Source organism: Poecile atricapillus (assembly GCF_030490865.1).
Source record: "Poecile atricapillus isolate bPoeAtr1 chromosome 36 unlocalized genomic scaffold, bPoeAtr1.hap1 SUPER_36_unloc_5, whole genome shotgun sequence".
Lineage (NCBI taxonomy): Eukaryota > Metazoa > Chordata > Aves > Passeriformes > Paridae > Poecile > Poecile atricapillus.
In genome coordinates this window covers 15614-28318 of record NW_026708995.1, presented here as the reverse complement: position 1 = coordinate 28318, position 12705 = coordinate 15614, and the positions used below count along the sequence as shown (strand labels likewise).

The window sequence follows — 12705 nt, the reverse complement described above, 5'->3', positions numbered from 1 at the left end:
TCCCTCAGTGTCCCTCAGTGTCCTTCAGTGTCCCCATGTCCCTGCGTCCCCTGTCCCTGTGTCCTTCAGTGTCCCTCAGTGTCCCTCAGTGTCCTCCTGTCCCTGTGTCCCCTGTCCCTGTGTCCCCTGTCCCTGTGTCCCTCAGTGTCCCCTGTCCCTGTGTCCCTCAATGTCCCATGTCCCTGTGTCCCTCAGTGTCCCCTGTCCCTGTCCTTGTGTCCCTCGCTGTCCCCATGTCCCTGTCACCCTCTCCCTGTACCTGAGGGTCCCCAAAGTGTCCCTGAGTGTCCCCAAGCCTGGTGCCACCATCCCAACACCCCACATCTGAGTGTCCCTGAGTGTCCCCAGATGTCCCCAAGCCCCAGGTGTCACTGTCCCTGTCCCCAGGTGTCCCCAGGTGTCCCCAGGTGTCCCCAGGTGTCACTGTGATGTCCCCAGGTGTCACTGTGCTGTCCCCAGGTGTCCCCAGGTGTCACAGGTGTCACTGTGCTGTCCCCAGGTGTGACTGTGCTGTCCCCACAGGTGACAGTGACAGTGGGTGACCAGGAGGTGCTGTCCCAGCCGGTTGGGGACATCAGGGGACTTTGGGAGCAGGGCAGTCCCTGTCCCCAGGTGTCACTGTGCTGTCCCCAGGTGTCACTGTGCTGTCCCCACAGGTGACAGTGACAGTGGGTGACCAGGAGGTGCTGTCCCAGCCCGTTGGGGACATCAGGGGACTTTGGGAGCAGGGCAGTCCCTGTCCCCAGGTGTCCCCAGGTGTCACTGTGCTGTCCCCACAGGTGACAGTGTCCGTGGGTGACCAGGAGGTGCTGTCCCAGCCGGTTGGGGACATCAGGGGACTTTGGGAGCAGGGCAGTCCCTGTCCCCAGGTGTCCCCAGGTGTCACTGTGCTGTCCCCACAGGTGACAGTGTCCGTGGGTGACCAGGAGGTGCTGTCCCAGCCCCTTGGGGACATCAGGGGACTTTGGGAGCAGGGCAGTCCCTGTCCCCAGGTGTGACTGTGCTGTCCCCAGGTGTCACAGGTGTGACTGTGCTGTCCCCACAGGTGACAGTGTCCATAGGTGACCAGGAGGTGCTGTCCCAGCCCCTTGGGGACATCAGGGGACTTTGGGAGCAGGGCAGTTTCCGGCTGGAGCGGCTCCAGGCCAGCCCGGCCTGTGTGGAGCAGGAGGAGGCCGAGCTGGGGACGCGCTGGGGACCCCAACTCCAGCTGACCTTTGACCCGGACTACGTGGCACCCGTGGTGGCACAGATAGGTGAGGGGACATTGGGGACATGGGGGGGACATTGGGGACATTGGGGACATTGGGGACACTGGGGACATTGGGGGATTGGGGACATTGGGGGGACATTAGGGACACTGAGGGGACATTGGGGACATTGGGGACATTGGGGACACTGGGGGGACAGTGGGGACATTGGGGACATTGGGGGATTGGGGACATTGGGGACATTGGGGGGACATTGGGGACATTTGGGGGGATCTGGGGACATTGGGGACATCGAGGGGATTGGGAGACCTTGGGGACGTTGGGGGGACATTGGGGACATTTGGGCATTGGGGACATTTTGGAAATTGGGGGACATTGGGGACATTGGGGACATTGGGGGACATTGGGGACATTGGGGGATTGGGGACATTGGGGACACTGGGGACACTGGGGACATTTGGGACAGTGGGGACATTGGGGACACTGGGGACACTGGGGACATTGGGGACATTGGGGACATTGGGGACACTGGGGACATTGGGGACATTTGGGACACTGGGGACAGCGGGGGGACATTGGGGACATCGGGGACACTGGGGCTCTGTGGGGAATTTTGGGGTTATTTTTGGTGTTTTTGGGGGGGTTCTGAGGCAGTTTTGGGGGGATTTGGGGAGATTTTGGGGGCCTTTCTGGGATTTTCGGGAGATTTTGGGGAGATTTTCGGGGTTTGGGGGAATTTCATGGGAATTTTTTTGACTTTTCTGGGATCTCTGTGGGATTTTTCTGGGATTTTGGGGTCATTTTGTGGGGATTTTTGGGTTTTTTTGGGGATTTGGGAGGATTTTGGGGATTTTTTTGAGGCTTTTGTGGGATTTTTTGAGGCTTTTGTGAGATCTCTGGGATTTTCTCGAATTTTTGGGGCGTTTGTGGGGAATTTTGGGGTTTTTTTTGGGATTTGGGAGGATTCTGTGGGATTTTTTGGGGTTTTTGTGGGATCTTTGTGGGTTTTTCTGGGATTTTTGGAGTCTGGGGCATTTTATGGGAATTTTTTTGATTTTTCTGGGATCTCTGTGGGATTTTCTGGGATTTTGGGATCATTTTGTGGGGGTTTTGGGGGTTTTTTTGGGGATTTGGGAGGATTTTGTGGGATTTTTTGAGGGTTTTGTGGGATATTATGGAATTCTTGTGTAATTTTTATGGAATTCTGTAGGATTTGGGGCTTTTGTGGGATTTTTGAGGGATTTTGGGGTCATTTGGGGTTTTTTTTTATGGTCTGTTTGATTTTGGGGCGGTTTTTGGGGTTTTTGGGGGTGCTGATGTCGATTTTTGGGGTCCCCCAGAGCTGCCGGGGCCGCGGGTGGCCGTGCTGAGGGAGGAGGGGAGCAACGGTGACCGGGAGATGGCGGCTGCCTTTGCCATGGCGGGCTTCCAGGTGAGACCCCAAAACACCCCAAAAACAACCCAAAAACACCCCAAAATCACCACAGAAACACCCCAAAAACAACCCAAAAATTACCCCAAAAACACCCCAAAAATGACCCCAAAAACACCCCAAAAACAACCCAAAAATCACCACAGAAACACCCCAAAATTACCCCCAAAACATCCCCAAAACACCCCAAAAACACCCCAAAAACCACCCCAGAAACAGCCCAACACCCCAAAAAACACCCCAAAAACACCCCAAAAAACACCCCAGAAACAGCCCAAAAACACCCAAAAAAACACCCCAAAAACACATGAAAACCACCCCAAAACCAGCCCAAAAATCACCCCAAAAACCCCCAAAAAACACCCCCAAAACACCCACAGAACACACCAAAAATCACCCTAAATTACCCCAAAAATACCCCAAAAACACCCCAAAAATGACCCCAAAACCACCCCAAAACACCCCAAAAATCAGCCAAAATCACCCTAAAGTGATCCCCAAAATTACCCCAAAAATCACCCCAAAAATACCCCAAAACACACCCAAAATCACCCCAAAAACACCCCAAAACACCAAAAATCACCCTAAAATGATAACCAAAAACTCACCAAAACCACACCAAAATCACCCCAAAAACACCCCAAAACCACCCCAAAAATCACCCCAAAAAACACCCAAATTAACCTAAAAACACCCCAAAACCACCCCAAACAAACCCCAAAAACATCTCAAAAATACCCCAAATCCGCCCCAAAAATACCCCAAAAGCACCCCAAAATGACCCCAAAAACACCCCAAAAACACCCCAGAAACAGCCCAAGAACACCCCAAAAAACACCCCAAAAACACCCCAAAAACACATGAAAAACACCCCAAAAACACCCCAAAAACACCCCAAAATTACCCCAAAAACACCCCAAAAATCACCCCAAAAACACCCCAAAAACACCCCAAAACCACCCCAAAAATCAACTCAAAAACACCCCAGAAACACCCCAGAAACAGCCCAAGAACACCCCAAAAACACCCCAGAACACCCCAAAAACACCCCAAAAACACCCCAAAATGACCCCAAAATCACCCCAAAAACACCCCAAAAACACATGAAAACCACACCAAAACCACCCCAAAACCAGCCCAAAAATGACCCCAAAACACCCCAAAAATCACCCCAAAACCACCCCAAAAAACACCCCAGAAACACCCCAGAAACACCCCAAAAACACCCCAGAAATCACCCCAAAAACACCCCAAAAACACCCCAAAACACCAAAAATCACCCTAAAATGATAACCAAAAACTCACCAAAACCACACCAAAATCACCCCAAAAACACCCCAAAACCACCCCAAAAATCACCCCAAAAACACCCAAATTAACCTAAAAAAACCCCAAAACCACCCCAAACAAACCCCAAAAACATCTCAAAAATACCCCAAAACCACCCCAAAATGACCCCAAAACCACCCCAAAGTGACCCCCAAACCCACCCCAAAACCACCCCAAAAATCACCCCAAAAAAACCCCAGAAACAGCCCAACACCACCCCAAAAACACCCCAAAACACCAAAAATCACCCTAAAATCACCCCAAAAATGCCCCCAAAAACATCCCAAAAATCACCCCAAAACCACACCAAGAACACCCCAAAATTACCGCAAAAACACCCCAAAATGACCCCAAAAATACCCCAAAAATCACCCCAAAAATAACCCCAAAAACACCCTAAAAAACACCCCCAAAACCACCCCAAAAATCAACTCAAGAACACCCCCAAACCACCCCAAAACCACCCCAAACAAACCCCAGAAACAGCTCAAAAACACCCCAGAAACAGCACAAGAACACCCCAAAAACACCCCAAAAACACATGAAAACCACACCAAAACCACCCCAAAAATCACCCGAAAATGGCCCCAAAAACACCCCAAAAATCACCCCAAAACCACCCCAAAAATCACCCCAAAAAACACTCCAAAAACACCCCAGAAACAGCCCAAGAACACCCCAAAAAAACCACCAAAACCACACCAATACCACCCCAAAATGACCACAAAAGCACCCCAAAAACACCCTAAAATGACCCCAAAAACAGCCCAAAAAACATTCCAAAATCACCCCAAAACCACCCCAATAATCAACTCAAAAACACCCCAAAACCACCCCAAAACCACCCCAAAAATCACCTTAAAAATACCCCAAAACCACCCCAAAAATCACCCCAAAAGCACCCCAAAAACACCCTAAAATGACCCCAAAAACATCCCAAAAAACATTCCAAAATCACCCCAAAACCACCCCAAAAATCAACTCAAAAACACCCCAAAAATCAACTCAAAAACACCCCAAAAACACCCCAAAAAACACCCCAAAAATCACCTTAAAAATACCCCAAAACCACCCCAAAAAACAGCTCTGGGTTGTTTTTGGGGTGTTTTTGGCAGATTTTTGGGGTGGTTTTGGGGTCATTTTTGGGGTGATTTTTGAGGTCATTTAGGGTGATTTTTGGTGTGTTTTGTGGGTGTTTTTGGGGTGATTTTTGGTGGTTTTTGGTGTTTTGGAGTGTTTTTGGGGTGTTTTTGGGGTGATTTTTGGGGTGTTTTGGGGTGTTTCTGGGGTTTGTTTGGGGTGGTTTTGGGGTGATTTTGGAATGTTTTTTGGGGTGTTTTGGGGTGTTTCTGAGGTTTGTTTGGGGTGGTTTTGGGGTATTTTTGGGGTCATTTTTGGGGTATTTTTGGGGTCATTTTTGGGGTATTTTTGGGGTAATTTTTGGGGTAATTTAGGTGATTTTTGGTGTGTTTTGTGGGTGTTTTTGGGCTGTTTTTGGGGTGTTTTGTGGGTGTTTTTTGGGGTGTTTTTGGGCTGTTTTTGGGGTGTTTTTTGGGGTGTTTTTGGTGTGTTTTTTGGGGTGTTCTTGGGGTTGTTTTGGGGTTTTTTGGGGTTTTGGGCTTTTTGGTGTTGTTTAGGGTTTTTTTTGGGTTGTTCAGGGTTGTTTTGGGGTTTTTTGGTTTTTTTGGGGGTTGTTTGTGTTAATTTGGGTTTTTTTTGGGGTTGTTTGGGTTTTTTGGGGGTTTTTTGGGGTTGTTTGGGGTTTTTTTGGGGTTGTTTGGGTTTTTTGGGGTTGTTTGGGGTTTTTTGGGGTTGTTTGGGTTTTTTTGGGGTTGTTTGGGTTTTTTTTGGGGTTTTTTTGTTTCTTTTGGGGTTGGCTGGGGTTGTTTTGGGGTTGTTTTGGGTTTTTTGGGTTGTTTTGGGGTTATTTTTGTGGTTTTTAGCTTATTTTGGGTTTTTTTGGGGGAAAAACTCCCCTTTTGAGATTTTTGGGATGGGGATTTTTTTGGGGTTAACTTGGGGGTTTTTGGGGACAATTCTCCAACCCAGCTTTTGGGACTGGGATTTGTTTTTTTTAATTTTTATCTTGTTCTGGGATTTTTTTTGGGGATAATTCTAGTTTGGGGTTGTTTTGGGGTTTTTTGGGATTTTTTGGGGTTGTTTTAGGTTTTTGGGTTTTTTTTTGTTTGTTTGTTTTTTTGGTTTTTAGGGTTGTTTTGGGGTTTTTTGGGGCTGTTTTTTTTTTTTGGGGTAGTTTTGGGTTTTTTTGGGTTTTTTAGCTTATTTAGGTTTTTTTGGGGGGGAAATCTCCCCTTTTGGGATTTTTGGGGTGGGGATTTTTTGGGGGTTTTTGTGGGATTTTTTGGGGGTTTTTGGGGACAATTCTACCCAGGTTTTGAGACCGGGATTTTTTTATTTTTATTTTTATCCTGGGATTTTTTTTGGGATAACTCCAGTTTGGGGCTGTTTTGGGGGCGGTTTTTGGGTACAAACCGGGGGTTTTTGGGGTTTCCAGGTGTGGGATGTGACCACCCAGGACCTTTGCGCTGGCTCCGCCTCCCTGGACGGGTTCAGGGGTCTCGTTTTTGTGGGGGGCTTCAGCTACGCCGACGTCCTGGGCTCTGCTAAAGGTGAGGGTTTGGCCCCAAAAACGACCCCAAAAAAACCCCAAAATCCTAAAATCCCAAATTCCATAAAAATGGGGAGAAACTCCCCAAAATCCCATAAAAAACCCCAAAAAATTCCCTTTCGTGGGGAGTTTTGGGGTTCAGCCACTCTGATGTCCTGGGCTCTGCTAAAGGTGAGGGTTTGGCCCCAAAAACGACCCCCAAAAAACCCCAAATCTGAAAATCCTAAAATTCCATAAAAATGGGGAGAAAACCCCAAAAAATCCCATAAAAAACCCCAAAAATCCCGTAAAAAACCCAAAAAATTCCCTTTTTTGGGGAGTTTTGGGGGTTCAGCTACGCCGACGTCCTGGGATCTGCTAAAGGTGAGGGTTTGGCCCCAAAAACGACCCCCAAAAAAAACCCCAAATCTGAAAATCCTTAAATTCCATAAAAATGGGGAGAAACTCCCCAAAATCCCATAAAAAAAACCAAAAAATTCCCTTTTGTGGGGAGTTTTGGGCTTCAGCTGTGCCGACGTCCTGGGATCTGCTAAAGGTGAGGGTTTGGCCCCAAAAACGACCCCAAAAAACCCAAAATCCTAAAACCCCAAATTCCATAAAAATGGGGAGAAACTCCCCAAAATCCCATAAAAAACCCCAAAATCCTAAAATCCCAAATTCCATAAAAATGGGGAGAAAATCCAAAAAAACTCCACAAAAATCCCATAAAAACCCCCAAAAATTCCCTTTTTTGGGGAGTTTTGGGGGTTCAGCTGTGCCGACGTCCTGGGATCTGCTAAAGGTGAGGGTTTGGCCCCAAAAACGACCCCAAAAAAAACCCCAAAATCCAAAAATCCCAAATTCCATAAAAATGGGGGGAAAACCCAAAAAATCCCACAAAAATCCCATTAAAAACCCAAAAAAATTCCCTTTTTTGGGGAGTTTTGGGGTTCAGCTACGCCGACGTCCTGGGCTCTGCTAAAGGTGAGGGTTTGGCCCCAAAAACGACCCCCAAAAAACCCCAAAATCCTAAAATCCCAAATTCCATAAAAATGGGGAGAAAATCCCAAAAAATCCCATAAAAAACCCCCCAAAAATTCCCTTTTTTGGGGAGTTTTGGGGGTTCACCTGTGCCGACGTCCTGGGATCTGCTAAAGGTGAGGGTTTGGCCCCAAAAACGACCCCAAAAAACCCCCAAATCTGAAAATCCCAAATTCCATAAAAATGGGGGGAAAACCACAAAAAATCCCATAAAAAAAACCCCAAAAATTCCCTTTTTTGGGGAGTTTTGGGGTTCAGCTCCTCTGATGTCCTGGGATCTGCTAAAGGTGAGGGTTTGGCCCCAAAAACGACCCCCAAAAAAACCCCAAATCCAAAAATCCCAAATTCCATAAAAATGGGGAAAAAAACCCAAAAAATCCCACAAAAATCCCACAAAAATCCCATTAAAAAACCCCAAAAATTCCCTTTTGTGGGGAGTTTTGGGGTTCAGCTGTGGAGACATCCTGGGCTCTGCTAAAGGTGAGGGTTTGGCCCCAGAAACGACCCCAAAAAAACCCCAAAATCCAAAAATCCCAAATTCCATAAAAACAGGGGGAAAACCCCAAAAAATCCCATAAAAAAACCCCAAAAATTCCCTTTTGTGGGGAGTTTTGGGGGTTCAGCTACGCCGACGTCCTGGGATCTGCTAAAGGTGAGGGTTTGGCCCCAAAAACGACCCCCAAAAAAACCCCAGAATCCAAAAATCCCAAATTCCATAAAAATGAGGAAAAATCTCACAAAAATCCCATTAAAAACCCAAAAAATTCCCTTTTTTGGGGAGTTTTGGGGGTTCAGCTGTGCCGACGTCCTGGGATCTGCTAAAGGTGAGGGTTTGACCCCAAAAACGACCCCAAAAAAAAACCCCAAATCTGAAAATCCTAAAATTCCATAAAAATGGGGAGAAACTCCCCAAAATCCGATAAAAACCTCCCAAAAATTCCCTTTTTGTGGGGAGTTTTGGGGTTCAGCTACGCCGACGTCCTGGGATCTGCTAAAAGTGAGGGTTTGGCCCCAAAAACGACCCCAAAAAAACCCCAAAATCCAAAAATCCCAAATTCCATAAAAATGGGGGGAAAACCCCAAAAAATCCCACAAAAATCCCATAAAAAAACCCAAAAAAATTCCTTTTTGTGGGGAGTTTTGGGGGTTCAGCTACGTCGACGTCCTGGGCTCTGCTAAAGGTGAGGGTTTGGCCCCAAAAACGACCCCAAAAAACCCCAAAATCCTAAAATCCCAAATTCCATAAAAAAGGGGGGAAAACCCCAAAAAATCCCATAAAAAACCCCCCAAAATTTCCCTTTTTTGGGGAGTTTTGGGGTTCAGCTACTCTGATGTCCTGGGATCTGCTAAAGGTGAGGGTTTGGCCCCAAAAACGACCCCAAAAAAACCCCCAGAATCCAAAAATCCCAAATTCCATAAAAATGGGGAGAAAATCCCAAAAAATCCCACAAAAATCCCATTAAAAACCCAAAAAAATTCCCTTTTGTGGGGAGTTTTGGGGGTTCAGCTGTGGAGACATCCTGGGCTCTGCTAAAGGTGAGGGTTTGGCCCCAAAAACGACCCAAAAAAAACCCCAGAATCCAAAAATCCCAAATTCCATAAAAATGAGGAAAAATCCCACAAAAATTCCATAAAAAAACCCCAGAAAATTCCCTTTTTTTGGGGAGTTTTGGGGGTTCAGCTGTGCCAACGTCCTGGGATCTGCTAAAGGTGAGGGTTTGGCCCCAAAAACGACCCCAAAAAAACCCCAAAATCCAAAAATCCCAAATTCCATAAAAATGAGGAAAAAAACCCAAAAAATCCCACAAAAATCCCACAAAAATCCCATTAAAAAAACCCCAAATTTTCCCTTTCATGGGGAGTTTTGGGGTTCAGCTACTCTGATGTCCTGGGCTCTGCTAAAGGTGAGGGTTTGGCCCCAAAAACGACCCCAAAAAAAACCCCAAAATCCAAAAATCCCAAATTCCATAAAAATGGGGAGAAACTCCCCAAAATCCCATAAAAAACCCCAAAATCCTAAAATCCCAAATTCCATAAAAATGAGGAAAAAACCCCAAAAAATCCCACAAAAATCCCACAAAAATCCCATTAAAAAACCCCAAAAATTCCCTTTTTTGGGGAGTTTTGGGGTTCAGCTCCTCTGATGTCCTGGGATCTGCTAAAGGTGAGGGTTTGGCCCCAAAAACGACCCAAAAAAAACCCAAAATCCAAAAATCCCAAATTCCATAAAAATGGGGAGAAAATCCCCAAAAAATCCCACAAAAATCCCATAAAAAACCCCAAAAATTCCCTTTTATGGGGAGTTTTGGGTGTTCAGCTCTGGTTCTGCTAAAGGTGAGGATTTGGGGCTTTTCACCCCAAAAACGACCCCAAAAAAACCCCAAAAATCCTAAAATCGCAAAATCCATAAAAACAGGAAAAATCCCACAAAATTTTTCCCAGTTGTCCCCATTTTTGCGATTTTTCCCCATTTTCCCGATTTTCCCCCATTTTCCCCATTTTCCCCCATTCTTTCCCATTTTTCCCATTTTTTCCCTGTTTTTCCCTCATTCTTTTCCCCATTTTTCCCATTTTTCCCTGTTTTTCCCCATTTTCTCATTTTTCCCCCATTTTCCCATTTTTCCCTGTTTTTCCCCCATTTTCCCCATTTTCCCCATTTTTCCCCAATTCTTTCCCATTCTCCCATTTTTCCCATTTTTTCCTGTTTTTCCCCCATTCTTTCCCTATTATCTTGATTTTTCCAATTTTCCCATTTTTCCCCAATTTTCCACCATTCTTTCCCATTTTTCCTCCATTCTATTCCCCATTTTCCCCATTCTTTCCCCCATTTTTCCCATTTCCCCCGTTTTTCCCCCATTCTTTATCCCATTTTTCCCCATTTTTCCCCGTTTTTCCCCATTTTCCCCCATTTTTCCCGTTTTTCCCCATTTTTCCCTCATTCTTTTCCCCATTATCCCCATTTTTCCCAATTTTTCCCCTATTTCCCCCATTCCTTTCCTCATTATCCCATTTTTTTCCTCATTCTATTCCAAACTTTTTCCATTTTTCCCATTTTTCCCCCATTTCTCCCCATTTCTCCCCCATTCCTTCCCATTTTCCCATTTTTCTCGTTTTTCCCCCATTCTATTCCCCATTATCCCCATTTTTCCCATTTTTCCCATTTTTTCCCCATTTTCCCATTTTCTCCCCATTTTTCCCCGTTTTTTGCCATTTTTCCCCATTTTTCCCCATTTTTCCCATTCTTTCCCCCGTTTTTCCCCCATTTTCCCCATTTTTCCCCCATTCTTTTCCGTTTTTCCCCATTTTCCTCCATTCTTTTCCCCATTATCCCAATTTTTCCCATTTTTTCCCCATTTTCCCATTTTTCCCCGCTTTTCCAATTTTCCCCCCACTTTCCCCCCATTTTTCCCATTCTTTCCCCTTTCTTTCCCCATTTTTCCCATTTTCCCCCCATTTTCCCCCCATTTTTCCCCCATTTTCCCCCATTTTTCCCCCATTTTCCCCCATTTTTCCCATTCTTTTCCCATTTTCCCCCGTTTTTATTCCATTTTTCCCATTTCCCCCATTTTTTCCCCATTCTTTCCCATTTCCCCATTTTTCCCTGATTTTCCCCCATTATTTTCACCATTTTTCCCATTCTTTCCCCATTTTTTATCCCATTTTTCCCATTTTCCCCTGTTTTTGCCCCGTTTCCAGGCTGGGCCGCCTCCGTCCGTTTCAACCCGCGGGTCCGGGCGGAGCTGGAGCGGTTCCGGACACGGCCGGACACCTTCAGCCTCGGGGTGTGCAACGGCTGCCAGCTCATGGCCCTCCTGGGATGGGTGGGGAGCACAGGTGAGTGACACCTGACACACCTGTGACACACCTGACACACCTGGGGACACCTGGGGACACCTGGGGACACCTTCAGCCTCGGGGTGTGCAACGGCTGCCAGCTCATGGCACTCCTGGGATGGGTGGGACACACAGGTGAGTGACACCTGACACACCTGTGACACACCTGACACACCCTGACACACCTGGGGACACCTGGGGACACCTGTGACACACCCTGACACACCTGTGACACACCTGGGGACACCTGGGGACACCTGGGGACACCTGGGGACACCTGGGGACACCTTCAGCCTCGGGGTGTGCAACGGCTGCCAGCTCATGGCCCTCCTGGGATGGGTGGGGAGCACAGGTGAGTGACACCTGACACACCTGTGACACACCTGTGACACACCCTGACACACCTGTGACACACCTGTGACACACCTGACACACCCTGACACACCTGGGGACACCTTCAGCCTCGGGGTGTGCAACGGCTGCCAGCTGATGGCCCTCCTGGGATGGGTGGGGAGCACAGGTGAGTGACACCTGACACACCTGTGACACACCTGTGACACACCTGTGACACACCTGGGGACACCTTCAGCCTCGGGGTGTGCAACGGCTGCCAGCTGATGGCGCTGCTGGGATGGGTGGGGAGCACAGGTGAGTGACACCTGGGGACACCTGGGGACACCTGTGACACACCTGACACACCTGGGGACACCTGGGGACACCTGTGACACACCTGTGACACACCTGGGGACACCTGGGGACACCTGACACACCTGGGGACACCTGTGACACACCTGGGGACACCTGGGGACACACCCTGACACACCTGGGGACACCTTCAGCCTCGGGGTGTGCAACGGCTGCCAGCTCATGGCACTCCTGGGATGGGTGGGGAGCACAGGTGAGTGACACCTGACACACCTGTGACACACCTGACACACCTGACACACCTGGGGACACCTTCAGCCTCAGGGTGTGCAACGGCTGCCAGCTGATGGCGCTGCTGGGATGGGTGGGGAGCACAGGTGAGTGACACCTGACACACCTGGGGACACCTGACACACCTGGGGACACCTGTGACACACCTGTGACACACCTGGGGACACTGTGACACACACCTGACACACCCTGACACACCTGGGGACACACCTGACACACCTGTGACACACCTGGGGACACCTGGGGACACCTGGGGACACCTGGGGACAGCTGGGGACACCTGTGACACACCTGTGACACACTGTGACACACCT

The 12705-nt window shown here is 48.0% G+C and overlaps 1 protein-coding gene across 9 annotated transcripts in view; it reads left to right on the top strand.

The window, feature by feature from the left end:
- The window catches only part of PFAS (phosphoribosylformylglycinamidine synthase), a 92111-nt gene that overhangs the window by 74848 nt on the left and 4558 nt on the right, over positions 1–12705 (top strand). For 7 of the 9 annotated variants that reach the window (XM_058828526.1, XM_058828525.1, XM_058828527.1 and 4 more), the window contains 5 exons: positions 657–683; positions 1073–1256; positions 2552–2643; positions 6488–6602; positions 11318–11455. In XM_058828526.1, coding sequence (XP_058684509.1) covers positions 657–683; positions 1073–1256; positions 2552–2643; positions 6488–6602; positions 11318–11455 — 556 coding nt within the window. Of the gene's footprint in view, positions 1–656; positions 786–856; positions 938–1045; positions 1257–2551; positions 2644–6487; positions 6603–11317; positions 11456–12705 lie in introns of those variants that run through there. The other 2 variants (XM_058828522.1, XM_058828531.1) reach the window with 2 other exon arrangements.